Source organism: Phascolarctos cinereus, unplaced genomic scaffold (genome assembly GCF_003287225.1).
Source record: "Phascolarctos cinereus isolate Bilbo 61053 unplaced genomic scaffold, phaCin_HiC Scaffold_2;HRSCAF=192, whole genome shotgun sequence".
Taxonomy (NCBI): Eukaryota; Metazoa; Chordata; class Mammalia; order Diprotodontia; family Phascolarctidae; genus Phascolarctos; species Phascolarctos cinereus.
The window spans coordinates 150,941,198-150,961,416 of NW_027555625.1; the positions used below are offsets into that span (position 1 = coordinate 150,941,198).

Consider the following 20,219-nt stretch of genomic DNA (forward strand, 5'->3'; position numbering starts at 1 on the left):
CCTTGAGGCTGCAGGTTCCCCATCCCTGCTCCAGACTATAAACTCTACGAGGGGAAAGACCATGCCTTAATTATCTCTTCTTAATTATCGTAATAATTTTCTCCAGTGCTTTGCAAATCACAGGTGCTTAATAGATAAGCTTTATATAAGGGTGCAACATGTGTATAAACAGTTAGATTCTGTAACACTAGACTTAACATACTTCAGGTACAGGTAATTTATAAGTTAAATGGTTTTGTTGCAGAGTGGCTTGGGAATGTAAGGGTTTCTAATACTGTTTCTATAGGAAACGTGTTCTAATTTCTAAACTATTGACTTATAAATGATTTTTTGCAATAGTCTAAAATACGGGACTGCCCAAAGTTGAGTAACAGATTCACTGTAACTTGAAGGAACCCACTAACAGAGCTCTCTGCAGTAGTTTCATTTTGTTCCTTGCTAGGCAGCATGGAGAGAAATGAGTGGGAAATTATTTCTGTGGCAACAGTTGCCAAAGTGAAAATGCCAAGATTTCCTTTCCTATTCACAAACTTGGCAAAAAAAGGTTATGTTTCTTTGCCAATAGCACAGATACATTTGTTCAGCTCCAAATCCCAGGGATAGGTGGGTGATTGAGTGAGTGGAAGAACAGTTATTTTGCCAGGTCCTTGGAATTGTAAGAGCTTATTAGGAAAAGATACCCTTTCTGGAAAAAATGCACACAGAGGCTGGCAGGGAATGTAGAGAGACTTATGGAATACCAATTTGTATCCTTAGACTTAGTATTGTTGCGTGGTGCAGTAGTTTCCAACTTATTTTTGGCTTAGAACTCGACATCTAATTAAGTTTTTATTTTCTTTTTTTTGTATGCTTTAAAAATTGTTTTATTATGAATGAGGAAATGACCAACATGGATGTTTCCATATACAAAGGACAGAAGGAGAAAGGCATGGGAAATTGTGACTCTTACATACAGCTTGTTCATCTAATTAAATTTCACAGCTCAGCTTCTATTTCCCATCCAACTTCCTTCTTTTTGTGTTCTGTCCAGGACCCTGTACGTTAGGTGCATTCTTAGGCTGTGAGGACAGTGTCACTATTTAATTTGATGCTTATAGTACAGTTCTCACCACAGCCTAATGTGTACTTAGGCACTTAATAAATGCTCTCAGTGATTATGATGACTTTTAAGAGCCAGACTTTATGACCTTCATGCAGAATCTAGGGCTTGACATAATTCTAGGCTCCATGAAAGACCCTGCACTGATAAAACACTGAACCAACGAGTAGGGGAGTAAGCACGGGAAAATGATCCCTGTTTTTGCTGCTAACTTATCACAAAACCCTGGGAAGAAAAATCACTACAATTCTTGAGATTGTTCTCAAGACAATAAGAATATTGTATGATATAGGCTTCGTAACACTTCCTTTTTCTAAAAGGTAGCTGAAGAAAAAAAAATACAAAGTACTAAACTTTTCTGAAGGCTGTTCTTCAATCTGTCAATATCCTCAAAATGAAAAGAATAAGCAAAAGGAATAGCCATACCTGTTTTGTGCCCTGAAATTTTGTATGTTATTTCAGCATGCTCCCATTCTCCGTTAAAACTGGAAGGAAAGCAGGGGCTGACCAACTCCTTGTCTGAAATCAAAATCATAAAATATCCTGTGACAATGACAAGACATAGAACCAGCATGGGCGTTTGGATCTCAGCACAGAGGTATTCACACTGTGCTGTTGCTCTGGAATTTCAAGGCTCTTCTGAGTTGGCAAATAAAGAGGAAGCCATACCTCAGACTGAGACACTAAGCTTCCCCTTGGCAAGGCCTCTTTTCAAAGACTGAGTGGGGAGTTCTAGTCTGATCAAAGGAAAAACTTAACTTTTGTCTACAAAATTTTGGGAAAAACATAAGAAAAATGTTCCAGAATATTTCAGAATAGAAACTAGTGATGAACTAGAGATGGGGGACAACATTCAGATTTGAAAAATAAAAACAAAACCCCCCCCAAAACCCTCAACAATTAGTATTTGTATAAATAAAATATTACTCTGGCCTTTTTAAGGAAACAGAAGTTTCTACCTAGAATCCAGATCCTTAACACTGAACAGCTTTTCATCTCGGCTTCCTGACCTATGATTGTGAAGGGCAATATAAAGATTGGGAACTAATATCCTTGGAGAAAGAAGATGAATTAGAGCATCTGTCATTTTCAAGGACAAGAGAGCTAGGAACCACAATAATGATATGCCTCCACAACCAAAGAGAGCCTGAGCTCTAATGAACCCACTGGTAAATCCCTTATGGTTAGAGGACAGGTGGCTGCCCAGTGAAAAACAGGTCCACATAGTTTGTGCCTCATAGAGCCCCTTGTGATTGGTGGCACCTTTGTGATTATGAGCACCACTATAACTAGAGATTGCTTCAGATAACTTTAGAAAGGGATACAAGCAGGATATGTAAGGGGGAATTGAAATTATGATTAGCAGACAAATTTTCTAAGCTTTTTTTTTAAAGAGAGGCAATCGGGGTTAAGTGACTTGCCCAAGGTCACACAGCTAGTGCGGGTCAGTGTTTGGTCTGAGGCCGCATCTGAACTCAGGTCCTCCTGACTTCAGGGCCAGTGTTCTATCCACTGTGACACCTAGCTGCCCCAAATATTCTTGAAGCCTTCTCTTCCTTTTTTTTTTTTTTTTAAGGCAATTGGGGTTAAGTGACTTGCCCAGGGTCACCCAGCAAGTAAGTGTGTCAAGTGTTTTGTCTGAGGCCGGATTTGAACTCAGGGCCAGTGCTCTATACACTGCACCACCTAGCTGCCCCTAAAATTTTCTAAGCTTTTGAAGCTGGTGTGTGACAGAGAGGAGATGAAAATCTATTAATGCTCAAAACTTGCATTAATTTTGGTTAGTATACATCTAAAAGTCTATTTCATAAAATGACACCTGTATAGGAGAACAATCATTTATTTAAGTTTTCAGTTTCCTACAACAATGGAAATATGATAGATTTTCAGCAACTAAGGAAAGGGAAGCTAGAAACATCAGAGTTGAAATTGAGCCCCATCCTCTGAATTACCATAAAAAAGGGTTTATGGGAATAAAGTAATCTCCTAAGATAGAAAACTAAAAATGAGTGTTTTGAAAACTTGAGTCACTGGATAAAACTATAAAATTTAACAAGCTTGTTACAGTATTCAATCTTATAGCTAAATGCAATAAAGTACAGGATCTCAGATGGATTTCCATGTAGCACATCCCATGTTATACACTGTCAAAACCTCCCCTTAAAAGGAAAGTCTAACTTTGGTTTATTTTATGAGTTTTCATAGAACAAAAGACCTCAAAAGGAAAGTTCCCACAACACTAGAAATCAAGGTATGCGTAAGAAAAGAAAAAAATTCCTATCTGTAGCACTGCAGTTTGCAAAGGTTACATAGCCATTTCATTTGTAGTACTCACTACTGTAAAACGATATACAGAGTAATGCAATATTTCAAATATCTGAAATTAGAGATAGTCTCATGACACTCAAGCTCAAGGCATCCAAGTCTATCTTGCCATAAATGATATGCAGCTGGATTTCTGAAGCCAATAAGAAATTGTATTTCTGGGATCCATTTGTGACTCTGTAACAAAAACCTACTTCTGACAAGCCGAGAGAGACAGATCAAGAGCCACAATGCATTGGTTTTCCTGTGAAAGGTCCAGGACACAGAATAGTGATTGTGGTGCACAGGGGCACCAGTATACATATCCCCACTGCAAGCATCCCCAAAGGAGGGGAAGAAAGGCCAACAGATGAAATTCCTCTTTGATGAGTGGGTTGCAGAGATTTTTCTTTCTTCTTCTTCTTCTTCTTCTTTTTTGGGGAGGGAGGCAGTTGGGGTTAAGTGACTTGCCCAGAGTCATACAGCTAGTAAGTGTTATGTGTCTGAGGCCTAATTTGAACTCAGGTCCTCCTAACTCCAGGGCTGATGCTCTGTCCACTATCCCACCTAGCTGCCTTCTCCCCCCTTTTTTTTTCCCAGAGATTTTTCAAGGACTATCTATGTCTGATAGATATGAAAAGTAGAAGTTTCAGAAACAGATCCTAAAACTTCTTCCTACTTACCAGGTTTTCCCTCTACTCCTCCTAAGATTGCAAGCCTTGCTGACATCAAACCAAGTCCCAAGTAGCTGTTGAAAATAAAATCCTTGGTGAAAGAAGGGCCTGTACCTCAGGGAATATACACAATCATTTTGCAGTGTATCTACCTGGCCTTGGTCAGAAGCAAGCTGTTTGGGAAGGAGCTACAAAGGCTGCTTTTAGTCTTCTTTTAGAAACTTTTCTCTATAGAGTTCAAGCTCCATTGTGATAATCTATCAAAGCTGATGTGTAGCAAGAGAAAGTCTGGAAATTTTATTGCATAATTTAGAGCTTTCTCTCCACATTTCCTCAGATACAGTCCAGATTTCTTTCAGTAAGGATATACAATTAATGGGGGGAAAAACCAGCTAAGATGCTTCAGTTTTATTATAAATTAAATAAAAAATGGATCTAGTATCTTCTTTGATGGCAACAAAAAAAGACTTGAGTTGGTTAAGAGGTAAGGGAGCTCTACGATCCATTTTAATACTGGAATTGTAAACAGTGCAGTTATTTCACTGAATAAGAGCTTGGGAATCAAAGGGGGTATTATTTCTTTGTGACTAAACTGTCAACAGCTCTATGTCTTATAACAAACCTGTATGAGTACAGCTTATAGGTACTATTGAACATCTGGAATGACGTTATGTAGCCAGCTGGGGATGTCTGCAGGGTGACCTGAAGAGCAACAGAAGGGTTACTGTGGTAGACCAATACTGTCACTTCCAGAAGAAACCTTCCTCCTCCCACAAAACCAGGCATGGGAAAGATCACGAGCATTTACAGAACTACTTAATATAAACCACTTGCCAAATTAAACCACAAAGAACTTCATTTTTGCAAAGATCAAAATAAAATGTTTAAGGTTAAAACCCAGTATTTTTTTCCCTCAAGGATAATAATTCAGTCTGCTCCCCAATATAAGACCTAAGCAAGACAATTAGAAATTCATAGAACTCAATGATAATTTCAATAAATTCAAATGATTCCTTTGATTTAAAGTGAGGAGAGGTATAGCATTTTAAAAGCAGCTTATGTCTTAATTTAAAATATGTGAAATTTTCATAGGAAGTTTATTTTGGAAAGGTCTAAAGCTTTCTATTCGTAAAACAGCATTATCTGGCTTTTCTTCATGCCACAGAAAAATTGCAATGTCTGCAAAGTGTTTTTAACTCTGGCCTAAAGATACTAAGTTATTATCTTACTTATCACCCCATTAAACTGCCTGCCAAATGGAGTCAAAGAAAAAATTCCCTTACCACAATCTCTGGTTTCTGCTTAGGGAGTGGAAAACAAAGCCATTAGCTTCAGTACGATATTAACAGAACTATATGGATGCCCTCACATAACTCTGCTAAGTGTACATTTTTTCCTGGACATATTCTAGCCATATCCATATCACCAGTAGCGTCCAACTCCACGTTGGCTTTAAGGAATTCAGAAGGAGACTTTAATCTGATTCTCAGGGTACTGTGATAAATCCCATATCAACCCAGTACCAAAAAAGGCAACTCAAACTAGGAAATAGTTTGCTACAATAGTGCTTATATATACTAATGCTGAAAAGCTAATAAAGCTTATCTTGGGTCAATGCTTCATTGCAGAAAACAGACAGTAGGATCAGATTACCTCAATTTTTGGAAGAAATGTGATTTGGGTTGATCCACCTCCTAAATCCAGCATGCCTACACTGTTCTTTCCTGGAGTGTTTAAATTGCCTAAAGTACACAAAACAGGATCAAAACAGTGCTGCCTCATGATAGCTATTAAATCGCATCACAAAACAATGCAAACAAAAGAGATTCCAAACTCTTAAGTGGACGGACAAAAATGCTGCAGAGAGTTTTGATATAAAGATCTTACACGTTTTTAAGGAAACAGTGGCTTGGTCATCTATAACCTTAGTTAAAATAAGTATAGCTACAAAAATTAGCACCAAAGATATTGGGATAGACCCACCTAATGGGAAGGTGATTAATAACTGGCTCACTTCCTGAAGAATCATGCTTTTTTTTTTTAAATCTACCTACTAAACAAATTCTCTTCCACACAATTATTAGATCCAAGAAAGGAGCTCCATTCTTTGTCATTGGCAAGATAAGGCTCCATGATTATTCTACATTATAAGATGGTTCTTTTAGGTAATACAGTTTAAATGCCTTAGTAGTGGGTCAAAAATCAAATTATATCTTCTTGGATATTTTGAGTAATATAAATAAAATTGTTTTTCAGTTCCCTAACAGGGTGGAAAACCTTACTGTATCATGCCTTTAATGTTTCTGCTTCTTCACCTGCCCTGTCTACCTCATATGTTTGTTAGGAGAATCAAATGAGACCATACGGTCATTACTTAGATATGGAGAGGCTCTTAAGAGGTCATTTTGTTCAGCTTCCAAGAGGTTATAACTTGCCACGCTGAGCAGATTGGTTTTCTATCCTCCAATCCAATGCTCTTTCCATTATACCATACAGATTTCAAAGCAGATAGTAAACATGTAAATGCTTTTCAGAGCACTAAGTAAATGTAAGGTGAGAATGTAATTAATAAGCATTTATAGTACACTTAATATTGGGAAAGCACTTCATATTAGCTTTATGAACTACTCCTCAGAAACATGGCCTAAAGGAAGGATTTCACATTATCTCGGATCTAGCATTTTATTTTTTTTAATTCCTAATTGAAAGTGGGGTAGATGAACAATGTCTCCATAGGTACTTGATGCTTCTGGAAGAAGATGATGGTGCAGGATAAAAGGTCAGGTAAACAGTTCTGCCATGGCATGGGCTTAAAAAAGTTAAAACATTAATTCTCTTCAGCATTAAAGTAGGTTAAATGGTTAGAAGTAGAATAAAAATGCACAATGCTGAAGTCCAGGGCAATTTTGACCTTGTTGAGGCATGCAGACTTTTAAATTCTATTCATTTACATAGCCTGTGCAAATATTGTATTGGAACTATGGGAAATTACAAAAGAAATAAAAAAACTAAAGTCCCTCAAAACAAGGTCTTACTTTTAAGAAGGCTTGTTGAATACCTAACTTAGAAGTGAACCAGAGGCGTCTTTGAAATAATGCTCTTTAGGTCACAGCTTTACTGGCCTATTAAGTTAAAGCATACCTGTTAAAAAGTTCACTGTGATCCATGCTGAAACTCCTACGAGAAAAAATTTCACAAATATTTAAGTTTGGATAAAACAGTCATTCATAAGACACAGACATTCTTAATATACAACTATGGATGAGCAAATGGAAAAAAATGTTTATTAAGTGCTAAGAACTATGCTAACTGGACCCCCTAATTCCTTTTTGGTCTGGAAGCCATAAATTTAATAAAGATATTTCACCTAGTTTACTTACAGCTCTTTGTAGTAATTAGTAAATGGATATAAATGTGTTTATCTTTTTATAAGAACAAACACACATGTATACATATGACATATAATTGCACTGTACACACATGTATATATCTGCATATATGCATAGTACACACACATATATGTAATCTCCAAGCAAAACTGGAATAGATTATAATTAAACTGGAAAATACATTTTGCTATAATAGTGATTACACACACCAATGCTCAAAAGTTAGCAAATACATGCTACATTTCAGACATTCTCTCTTCCCCTAGTAATATGCACTTGAAGAAAACATATAAAAAAAAGAAATGTCCATTACTGATCTTTTCAAACATTTAGAAAGTTTTCACAGGATGTCAGATCTTTTCCTCCTGATATTCCATATATTTCTCTTCCCTACTCCAGTATCCCTGTTCCTACTAGAGAGGGAAGCCAGAGAAATGTACCCTTGTGTAAATAAAAGAGAAGACTATTTAGCAGTTTTTCTTCCTCCATTTCTTAAACAATTAAATTCCCTTTTAGAGACAGAGAGAAGGAAGGAAAATTTGAAAACTAATACTGTTCATTTCTCTTGAGAAGCAACTTATCTACTCTGTTGGAATTCCTACTATTTAGTATAATAAAAGGAAGATAACCTACATCAGTTACACTACAGTGTGGATTTTCCTTTCCACATGGAAAGTCCGAATATGAGAGATGTAAAAGTGAAAAGGTATCCAGCTTAAGAATCGCCATCCAAGGACAGATGGTGACATCAAAAGTAGTGTTGCCATTCAAAGGGCTTTATGGATATTGATGCAATACAAAAATACTGTGAGGACTGAAACATGAGATATTTACTTTTACTCAACAAAATTCTTTACTCCATTTTACAAAATAAAAAAGTCTAACAGGCACTTAATATTAAGTTTTTTAATATTAAACAAGTAAACATTGAGGTGTCATTTCTGATCTTACCTTCATCAGTTCCATTCATTATGGAAACACAGTCATCTCCTACAAGGAAAGGTGATGCCTGGAAAACCTCTCTTACCTAAATTTTCAGAAAGAAAATAAATCTCATTATTTATAATTATGTCACAATTCTATTAAATAAAAGAACAGGTGAGCACCATGATGATTTCTGGATTTGTTTTATATAGTGGAGCTCAGAGAATAAGACGAAAGTTCTCTCTTATAGTTTCCAAATCGTTAGCTATGAGATATCCTAATCTATTATTTCAAGAAATCTAAGCTGGGTTGTAGAGCCATAGGTAAAAGGTTTACTCCAAAATCACCCTGGGAGAACTTGCTATAATTTAGTCCTTATTCAGAGGAACTCTAGAAAGTTGGCTTGGTTTATAAGGTTTACCAGTATCAGATCCCAAACTATACCACAAAGCAGTAATCATAAAAACTGGTTAAAAAGAGAGTTTGATCAGTAGAACAAATTAGACACACAACATAAAAGAAACACAGTAGCATAGTGTTTGACAAACCCAAAGACCAGAGTTACTGAGGTAAGGACTCACTACTTGACAAAATCTGCTGGGAAAACTGGAAAAATAGTCTGGCAGAAATTAAGTTTAAACCAATACCTCACATCACACACCAAGAAAAGTTCCAAATGGATATATGCCCTAGATATAAAAGGTCACGTCATGAACAAATTAAAAGTGCAAGGAAGAAATTACCTTTCAGATCTATGGAGAGGGGAAGAGCTCATGACTAAACAAGTGATAAGAGTATTATATAAGATAAAGTGGTGAATTTTGATTCTACAAAATTAAAGTTTTTGCACCAGGTAATCTAATCCAATAAAAATTAGAAAGGACAAAAGTAATTGGGGAAAAAAAAATCTTTGCAAGAAGTTTCTCTTATGAGGGTCTTGTTTCTAGGACATGTAAAGAACTGATTCAAACTAATTAGAATAAGAGCCATTGCCCAGTAGATAGTTAAAGGATGTGAAAAAACAGTTTTCAAAGGAAGAAATCTAAGCTATCAACAATCATATGAAAAAGTCACTAGTAATTAGAGAAATGTGAATTAAAGCGACTTTGAGGTTCTACATCATACCTATAAGACTGTTAAAGGTGACAAAAGAAGAAATAAGAAATGTTGGAAAGGCTGTAAGAAAACGGCACTAGTCTATTGATGAAGCTATGAATAAGTTCAGTCATTCTGGAAAGGAATTTGGAACTATGCTCAGAAGTTTGCCAAATTTCATACATTTTGACATATTTCTACCACTGTTAGACTTATATGCACAAAGAAATAAAAGAGGAAAGGACCTATGTGTACAAAAATATTTATAGCAGCTCTTTTCATGGTAACCAAAAATTCAAAACTGAGGGGGCTGTTTTCTTTTTGGGGAATGGCTAAACAAATCATGGTATATGAATACAATGGAATATTATTGTTCCATAAGAAATGATGAAGGAATAATTTCAGAGGAAACTAGAAAGACTTTTATGAACAGATGGAAAGTGAAATGAGAAAAAGGAGAACAATTTGTACAATGATAACATTATAAAGAAAAACAACTTTGAAAGACTTTAGAACTCTGATTGACACAATGATGAATCACAAGTTTAACAGAATGATGAAGCATACTGCTTATCTCCTGACAGAGGTGATGAACTTAAAATGCACAGAGGCATAATTTTCAGATGTGGTTAATAAAGGAATTTGTTTTGCTGTAAAGAGATGTATCAAGGGATTTGTGTTTTGGGGTTTAAAAAATTGCTCAATATGGGGTAGTGGGAAGGACCAATTAATTAAAAATACTTGTTACTTGAAAAATTAAAAAAAAATAAAGAACAGGAGGGGTGGGGCAGGAGGTGTTATTATTAATAACAGCTAATATTTATTGAGTACTTTAGAGTTATAAATTGTTTCATATACATTATGAAATTTGACCTTCATGTTCTCTTTAGGCCAGCTCTAGAAAGAAGTCATACCTCCAAAAGGAACAAAATGTTGTGCATACTTTTTTCCTAAAGCTGCAGGAGATGGAAATCCTGGGGAGAAGCCTCTAGTTCTAGATCTCTAACATTATGGACCATGAGAATTTAACAGGAATTCCTTGTGTGACTGGGGGCAGGGTCTCTCAACTGCAGCTTCTTAGTGGTGGGTTAGGAGTGGTAGGAACGTTCTGCTGAGCATTCCAAAGCAATTTATAATAGTTATGAAGTCTGCTTTGAAAGCCAGGTCCCTGTGTCATGGGGACTTGTTTTCAAGACTGGCTTAATAAACCTACAAAATGTATTAAAAAACTGATCATACCCTTCGACCTGGGAATTCCACTGTAAAGACATTAGCCTAAAATATTATGAAAAAGAAGAAAGGACATGTCTATACAAAAATACTTACACCTGGTTTGTTTAGAACAGCAAAAAATTTGAAATAATCTATATGTGTAACAATGTGTAACAATTGGAGAATGGATAAATTATGGAATATTATGGCATTATAAAACAACATAAAAATGTAGATACAAGGAAATGCAGAAAGTCATTTAGTCAATAAGCATTTATTAAGTAAGCATCCACCATGTGCCAGGCACTGTGCTGAGGATACAAAGAAAGAAAATAAAAAAAAACATTCTCTGCTTTCATGGAGCTCCCAGTGCAACTGGAAAGACAACACAACAGGCAAACAACCATGTACAAACAAGATACATACAGGATAGACTGGGGGTGATCAGCACAGGCAGGGACCAGCATTCGGGGAGATCAGGAAAGACTTCTTGTGGGAGGCCAGATTTCAGCTAGGATTTGAATGAAAGAAGTCAGGACAGTGAGAAGGCAGAGATGAGGAAAGGAAGGATTCCAGGCATAAGGGACAGTCGGTGAAAATGCAGAGTTGGGAGGGTGAGTGTTTGGTATACAGAACAAAAAGGAGCTCAATGTCATTGGACTGAACAGTATGTGGGGTGAGAGAGGGGAACAAAATGTAAGAAGATTGGGAAGGCAGGAAGAGGCCAAGTTATGGAGGGCTTTGAATGTCAAAGAACTTTACCATTGATCTTGGGGCAGTAGAAGCACTGGAGTTTACTGAATGGGGGGTGCATATGGACATGGTCAGCTCTACACTTCAGGAAGATAGATTTGACAACTGAGAATGTGGAGAGATGAGGCAGGAAGATCAATCAGAAGGCTACAGTTATGAGGTAAGGAGGGCCTGGACTAGGGGTAACAGTGTCAAAGGAGGAAAAAAGAGAAACTATGAGACATGTTATGAAGGCAGACTTGACAAAACTTGGCAACAGACTAAATATGGGCTGGAGGTGGAGTGGTTAGAAAGAGTTAGGTTTTGAGCCTGGGAGACTGGGAGGATGGTGGTATTAACAGAAAAGCTAGGAAAAGGGAAATGAGTTAAATTTTGGACATTCGACTTTTAAGATGTTTATGGAACATCCACTGAGAGGTCCAAGAGACAGTGGGAGAAGCAAAACTGGAGGTCAGTAAAGAGATTATGGGTGATAAGCAGATTTGAGAATTATCAGCATAGAGATAACTGAAACCATGTGAGCTGATGAGATCACCATGTGAATTAGCATAGAGGGTACAAGATGGAGCCTTGGGCAACACCCAACTTGAGTGGGCGTGATCTGGGTGAAGTTTCAGCAAAGGAGACTGAGAAGGAGCAGATTAGATATGTGAGAGAACCAAGTGAGATAAGACATAAAAATGAGAGAAACAAAAGGACTTTCTCTCAATTTCTGTGTGTATACATATATACACATATGTATGTATATCTGCACAATTATGTATATTACACATAAAAAGCAAACAAAGCCAAAGGAAGTAGAATTTCAGGAGAGACAAAGTAAGCTTTTTTTTTGTTTGCTTGAATATAGTTGGAAATTTACCACAGGTTTGGTTAATTGTTGGAGGACTGGTGTTTGACGTAAAATTTGACTTATTTAAAAAAAATTCACCTTTTAGTCAGGTATTGGTATTAGTTTCACATGCTGACATATACTTTGCTAACACTATTTCACTTAATTGAATTTTAACTCCCTAAATGTGTATTCCAAAACTGAGTCATGTTTCCTAACTCCAACCATTTGCTATATAGGAAAGTGTATCTGAAATAACTCTAAAACTAAATGGACATTATATATATATATATATATATATGTGTGTGTGTGTGTGTGTGTGTGTGTGTGTGTGTGTATATGTATATGTATGCATATAGCAGTAATATCCTTACATAGCTAGATGATCAACAAATAACTATCAAATAGATAACTATTTAGGAAACCTATTAGAGGGCACACACGCCTCGCTATAATCACCTAATTCTACTGGGCTAAATACAGGGCTATCTTGTCATGTTTCCTGCATCAGCGCAAGATTTTTAAGATTTATGTTACATTACTTTTTTGCAGAGGGAAACAAGGGAGTTACCCATTGAAAGGAGCAAATAGATAAAAAGTACAAGGAATGGGGAAGGATTATTTAGCTTGAATGGCTGAATGGCTCCTTAAATCTCAGATTAATGAAGATACTGTATTGTTACACCATGATGACAAAAACTGTTCATCCCATATTCATGGTGACCTTGCTTAAACTGAAACATAAAAGATGTAAGTTAAAGAACTGAGACTATTATGTCTTGAAAGAGATTACTGAGGAATGACATAAAATCTATGTGGAAGCACTTAAAAATCAGATCTGTTTTAAAGAAGCTATGTACATACTCTTACCTGAAAACAAGGCTGACTAAATAAGTTAGTCAGCTAGTTTTTTGTTGAAAACAATCAGTAAACCCTTTGATTCAGTGTTTCTATTACTCCTTAAGAAGTGTCATTTTCCCCACTACTTCCGTCTTTTCCCCTTCCCTCCCAGTTCCTCAAGCTGTCTGGTTTTTTTTTATTAAAAAAGTTTTCTTGATGCCTGTTGTTTTTATATCACAGTAATTTCTAGATATAACACATACTACCCCTCCTTCCCTCTCTACTCACAGACAGCACTGAACCCTCCTTTTTTTTGGCTAGGCAATGGGGTTAAGTGACTTGCCCAGGGTCACACTGCTAGTTAAGTGCTACGTGTCTGAGGCTGGATTTGAATTCAGGTCCTTCTGAATCCAGGGCCGGTACTCTATCCACTGCACCACCTAACTGCTCTCCTCTACCCCTTCCCCCACCCTAGCCAATGGGGAACAGTTATCCCCTCATACCCTCAGTGAAAAGAGGAACCAAGTCTGGACTCTGGCCCTCTCTCTGAACACTGAAGACTCTTGCATCAAACAGGAAAGTCAGATCAGTGTCACTCTAAGTTCCCCATCGTTATGCTTTCCCCAACTTCTAATTTGCTGCTGCCCCATCTCATCAGGGACCTGCCAAAAAGCAGCCACCCTGCTTTGTAGGGAGACAAGAGGTTCTGTACTGTACAGCAACAAAAATGATCTAAACATTCATACACCATGATTTTTTTTTCAGCCATTCCCCAACTAGTGGATGCTTACTTTTTCTTCCCTTCATGATTATCTTCTGCAGTTACTTCCTTTATACAATGTATATGCCTTGAAAGCAAGGATTATTTTATTTTTGTCTTTATATTCCCAGTACTTAACACTGTGTCTGACACACAGAAGGCATTTAATAAATGCTTGTTGTTCACTGACTGAATTTTTTGTTTTTGACCTCCTTGGAGTATATAGCCAGTGGTGGATTAATGGGTCAAAGGATATGAACAATTTAACAACTTTTCTTGCCAATTTTTAATTCTTTCCTAAAACAGTTGAACCAATGCACAGTTTCTACAACAGAGTATCAATCAGTATTGTCTCTCTTTCCACAATCCCTCCAATATTGTTTCTGTGTCTGGTCATCTTGGTCAATTTTCAGAGCAGAAGATGAAGCCTCAGACTTTCTTTGATTTGCATTTAATATGATGATCTGGAGTATGTTATCAGATACTGCATTTCTCCTTTTGAAAATTGTTCATATCCTTTGATCATTTATCTACGGAAGAATGGATACTTTTGTCAATTTGCTATATTTTCTTAGATCAAACAGTGGTATATGATGCAAATATTCTCTAACACCCTCCCTTCCAATAATTTCTTTTAATCCTATCTGCATTATTTGTGCAAAAGCCTTTTAAGTAATTAAAATTGTCTATTTAGTCTTTTAGGATTACCTCTTATCACTTGTTCAGTTACAAAGTTTCTTTTAACTATAGTTATACAAGTTATTACTGTCTTTTTTCTTCTGATTTGTTCAAAGATTTTCACAGTAGCATTATAATTTCTAAGTCTATGGTTCTATGTAACTGAAAGAAACTGGGAATCCAAAAATTGGAGAATACTTAAATAAATTGTGGTACATTAGTATTATGGAATGTTATAATGCCATTAATACTGACAAGCAGAAGGAATACAAAGAACTCTGACCTTATGGAATAATACAAAGTGGAAAAAAAGCAAAACCAGAAGAACTGAATACACATGAACCACAACCATGTAAGAAGAAAAATAAATGCTAATGGACAAAGAATTTTGATGTGGATTCAGAGGGGGTGGTAATGATGAGAAAAAAGTTCTTTAATTTATGAGATGAAATTAAAGTGTAAAAGTTATTATGCAAGTTAATTTGGTTGTACTGATGTTAAATATTAAGTTTCTAATAAAACATTTAATTTAAAAACACCTAATCACCAACAAAAATTCTATTCTATCTCAAAAGGGAAACTGGACATGATTACCTTCTGTAGCAACTTTTGAGCCTTTTCACCTGGTAACAGACGCAAACCAGCTGTTGCCTTAAGAACCAAAGGTGTGACCTTCCACAGATCAAAAGGAATTTCTTCTTTAGCAACATCCAGTAGTTCTTGTATTCCCTGAGTGCTCTGAGATTTTAAAAGCAAAATATGATACTGACATTTTCAAGCCAGAAAAGTGTAGTTTTTTTTTAAGACTCAGCTCAAATGCCATTTTCTGCATAAGGCCTTTCCTGGTCCCTCCAGATGCCAGTGCTGACTCCCACAATATTTACTTGTATAGATTTGTATAAATCTATATAAAGGTATATTAACTCTGCCATTGGAATGTATGCTTCCTGAGGGCTGGAATTATTTTGCTTTTATATCTTCAGCGCCTAGTACATTGCTCAGCATATAGTAGGAGCTTAATAAATGTCTGCTGAATGATAGAATAGAATTCAACTTACTTATGCTGGGAAATGTTAAAGGAAAATGGTAGTAGTATGTGACTGAGTACCACCACATGAATATCATTACTGATTTATAAATCCATGGGACAGACGTCTTTTCAATGTTTTACCAGTGCCTACCCACCATATAGCTCTGTTAGTCACACACCACCACCATTTCCCTAAATTGTTTCCCAACAAAATTGAATTCTATTCTCTATCAATCAACCAGCAATATTAATATAGCTATACAACTTAGACAGTTAATTGTTATATGTACTAGTGATATCTTATTTATGGCCCATGCCTGAGTAAACTTGGCTGGTAATCCAGTAATTCTTGATCTGCTTTTCAGCTGTAAAGTGAGAGGTGAAGTGGTGGACTAAATGACCTTTAACTTCTTGCCAGTTCCAAGTCCACGTTTGCAACTCTAAACAAAGCCATGCCACTAAGTTTGGGACTACAATGCAAGTACCCCAGGAACGATCCATTATTTTATGGTTTGAGATGACTTAGCGAGAACTTTGTCATATGACAGAAATAGCACTGGACTGAGTATTATGAAACTGGGGTCCTAATTCTAGCTCTGTTACTAATGGACATGTATGTAACCTTGGGCAAATCACTTAATATCTTTGGGGGACTCAGTTTCCTCATACAGAAAATGAGAGAGCTGGTCAATGTGACCTCTTTCAGCTCTGGATTCTTTTATTAAATAGCTTAAAAGGTACTGAGAGTGAATTTTATTATAATTATATATCACAATATATAATTATAATCAATATAATTCTAAAATATCATAACATATAATTATATAAATTATAAAATATATTATAACACATAATAATTACATAAATGACAATAGCTAATGTTTATATGTATTTATTATGTGCCAGGCATTATGTTAAGTGCTTTATAATTATTATCTCATTTAATCGTTACAACAACCCTGAGAGGTAGGTTCCATTATTATCCCCATTTTACAGATGAGGAAACTGAGACAAACAGGTTAAAGGACTTAACCAGAGTCAAACAGCTGGTATGTATCTGAGACTGGATTTGAACCTAGGTCTTCCTGTCTCCAGGCCCAGTATACCACCTAATTTGATAATACCATTACTTCAGTTCATTATAACCCCAATGGAATTTTAATCTCAATGTAGGTCAGAAATAGGCTTTAATTCTCAAGTAGAATATAGCAGTAGCTTTCTGTAATTTTGCACTCATCCTTCAAATGTAAACTCTTGGTTGGGGGAAGTTATTTACTTACAAAATACTGCTAATTTATAAAGCCCATGGCTGTTATTTCTAAAAGGAAGTCTCTCTCTTCAAAATAGTTATTATTAGCTGACAGTACAAACCCTCTTCTCTTCTGCTCCCTCAAGAAAAAGAAGTTACTACATTTCTATAACTAGAAAGAAGGCTGGTTTGAAAATCAGTGTAAAGAAAGATTTCATTTAGATACAGTACATCAATGAAAGTAAAGTTACCTTATCAACATCATCAGCATAAGCAGAAAGTCCTGGCTTTAGGGCTTTGAATGTTTCATGGGTCAAAGTAGGAGTTTCTAGGAGGAAAAAGAAGTTAAAAGCACAAATCACTTATGTGAAGTTTACTTAAATTAGGTCTTTTTTTTGTGACTGGTACCACTATGAAATTTTGTCAAGGTATTTGTTAATAATGATGATACAATTTTTAATAGCAGATGTTAAAAAAAAAATCAAAGAACCAACCCCAAACTGTTTTGTAACTTACAAAACTTTATATGTGGGGAAAACACTATTTGTTTCATTGTCTTTACATCTGACCTTTCCAATCACACTCAACCAGACAGATTTGAAATGTGATATAATGGTATTTATTCCTTCTTTGGGATCTTAGAATATTTCTGCCCCAATGAACTTTTACTTTCAACAAAGTTACATTTGATGATCCACCTAATAGAGAGGAACCATGCTATATATAATTTAAAACTGAATGGAGTAACCAAACATAATCTCTCTTTGACAGATGCATTTTAGGATTCTGTTGCATTATATTTAACTTTCCATATTTCCTTTTTATTTTGGAGGTTAGCTTGTATTTCCTGAGCATGTTCCACTTGAAGAACTGATGAAAATGGCTGAAAACAGGTATTAAAAAGATCACAACTAAAGTATAAATGCTTGGGGTAGACTGATGTAATCAGAAAAACTCTGGAGGAAAAAAAGTATTTTTTCAAAGATCTGACTGCCTTCTCCTATCTCACGTTCATCCACGCACACATGCATGTGCACATGTGCACACAGAATTTAAAAAAAAAATCTTGCCTTAAAATTTTGTTACTCCCCTCTAATCCTGGTTTTTACAGCTAATTCTAAATATAGCAAATGTGATAATTTTATGTGGAAACCAAGTTGTTTTTTTTTTTGGTAACACACTTATGTAAGTGACTACTTCTCTATGATGCTTAAATTTTTTTACTGATGCTTTTAAAAATTTTACATCAGTCAGTTCAGGAAATACTAACCTCTTCTTTGTAACAAATAAAAACAATTAAGCAAAAACACTTGAAAGAGGAAATGTGTTTGAAAATGTACATAATGTTCTCTGGAACTATTTTTTAAAATTTATTAAATGTTTAGCTTACTTTTAGTTATCTTTTAATTTACACTGCTGTCACTGTATATATTATTTTTTGGTTTTGTTGATTTCACTCTTTCATATAAGTCTTCCCAATGCTTCTCTGAATTTCTCATTCATCCTTTCTTTGTAATAATATTACATTATATCTACACTTCATAATTCTTTCAGTCATTGACCAAATGATGGACAAGTACTTTCTTTCCAGGTGTCTGCTACCACAAATAGTGCTGCTATTAATGTAGAGCTCTGTTTCTGTCTTTGACCTCATTGTAGCATATATTCAATAGTAGGATCACTGGATCAAACTTCTTTTTTTTGAGCTACTACATATAATTTCCCACCTTCCAACCCAAATGATTTTTACATCCGTTGCTATCTAAACCTAACACTAAAAAAACGAACAAACAAAAAACCTGTCCCTAATAATTTACAAGCCAGTTCAACAACAAAACAAGCAGTGGGCATTCTGATAATGGAAAGTGGCTTCATTAACAAATACATCAGGAACTATCTGGCTCCTTGTGGAGTCTTGTGGACTCTTTTAATATGCTGAAACCATATTTGGCCTTGGATGGGTAGGAAACATGTAAGGAACCCCTACCTTAGAAGGCTATTGATTCAGTACCAAGCTTGATTCTTGCTACTAAGACGTAAGTCTTAGTATTACTCAGACTGCAAATGCACTAGATTATCGATTATCTTTGACATGTTATTGTCCAGACTCTGGAGAGAGCTTCAAACCATGTACTGTACATCTACTGTATGTGATTTCTCTAAGACTGAAGACATCCCACCTGCCTGAACCTTTAGTGCCTGATTGTTCCTCTCTGCCTTGGCTGAAATCTCTGACCAAGATCTCTGGTCTACTTGATTTTTGGCATTGGGAGCTCAGAGACCATCTGAACTGACTGCTTCATTTTACAAGCGAGCATACAAACTCATTAACGTTAAATGATTTTCTTCACTTCTCTCTGATCCCAAAAGATCTTCTGGGATAGCTTTATGCTCTGGGGAACAGAAACTGTAAGCCAGGAGGGTCCTCATAGTCTATTTTGTGAAATCTGTCACTCCAACAATATGACCACAGGGAGGGACCACAGTGGAAGGGATAGAGGGCCAGCCTCCAAGTCAGTAAGATCCAGGTAGAGTCCTACTCCTCAGTCCCACACAAGGCTGTGAGGCCTTGGGCAAATCACTTAATCTCCAGTGCCTGAGGCATATCTCTCTAAGACCAGAAGCTGTAGAAGATTGCTGATATGTATAGGTAGAGAGGGTTTCCTCACTAGGAGCTCCCTCAATGGAAGAAATCATAGCTCCACATGAAACAAACATGTTATTAGCCAATAGAGGAGGTGATATGAATAACGAGAAACACAAAAATCAAATATGCAGAAAAGAAAAGAAGGCCTGTGTTTTCATCATCTTGGTCATACCTTTCGCAGTCTGGGTGAACTGAAAGATGTGTATTCGGGTTCCGGTGCTTCCAGCATCAAACATAATTCCATAGAACACTGCACGATTAGCTACCACCAATTTCTCATGGGACTGCTGATTTTTTCTTGAACCCACAGCAGTCTCTGTTATGCTGAAGATTCTTTGGGTAGCAAAAGCCCATCGCCATTTTACGTATGCCACATATATGAACAGACATACAAATAGTCCCAACGGATAAGCAATTTTTGATATTTCATGTTTCCATGACTATTTCTCAATGTTTTTCTCATTTCTTTGGATATCAGAATTCTGTGTTAAAATGCAGGAAGGGAAAAGCAAGAGACATATTTTAGACAACATGGTATTTTATTAAAATACATTCTATGTGTAAACTTCATTGTAGCCAAGGAATCAAATCTCAACCAGAAACTATTTCAAATGTTCTCTTTTCCTTGAACCAGAAACAAAATTTGAAACATTTTGAAGTTACTGTGAAGCCAACTGATCTTTGAAACGGCCTAAGTTTTAAAACTTCATTGCTAAATCTTAATAATAGGCAA

The 20,219-nt window shown here is 36.1% G+C and overlaps 1 protein-coding gene across 1 annotated transcript in view; it reads right to left on the reverse strand.

Moving 5' to 3' along the window:
* The window catches only part of ENTPD6 (ectonucleoside triphosphate diphosphohydrolase 6), a 37,755-nt gene extending 17,806 nt beyond the window's left edge, over positions 1-19,949 (reverse strand). Inside the window, 10 exon segments of the mRNA XM_020987316.2 lie at positions 1,526-1,618; positions 4,087-4,151; positions 4,700-4,779; positions 5,731-5,819; positions 7,219-7,254; positions 8,418-8,493; positions 15,155-15,298; positions 17,091-17,167; positions 19,659-19,910; positions 19,913-19,949. Coding sequence (XP_020842975.1) covers positions 1,526-1,618; positions 4,087-4,151; positions 4,700-4,779; positions 5,731-5,819; positions 7,219-7,254; positions 8,418-8,493; positions 15,155-15,298; positions 17,091-17,167; positions 19,659-19,910; positions 19,913-19,949 — 949 coding nt within the window.
* Between the last annotated feature and the right edge of the window lie 270 nt (positions 19,950-20,219).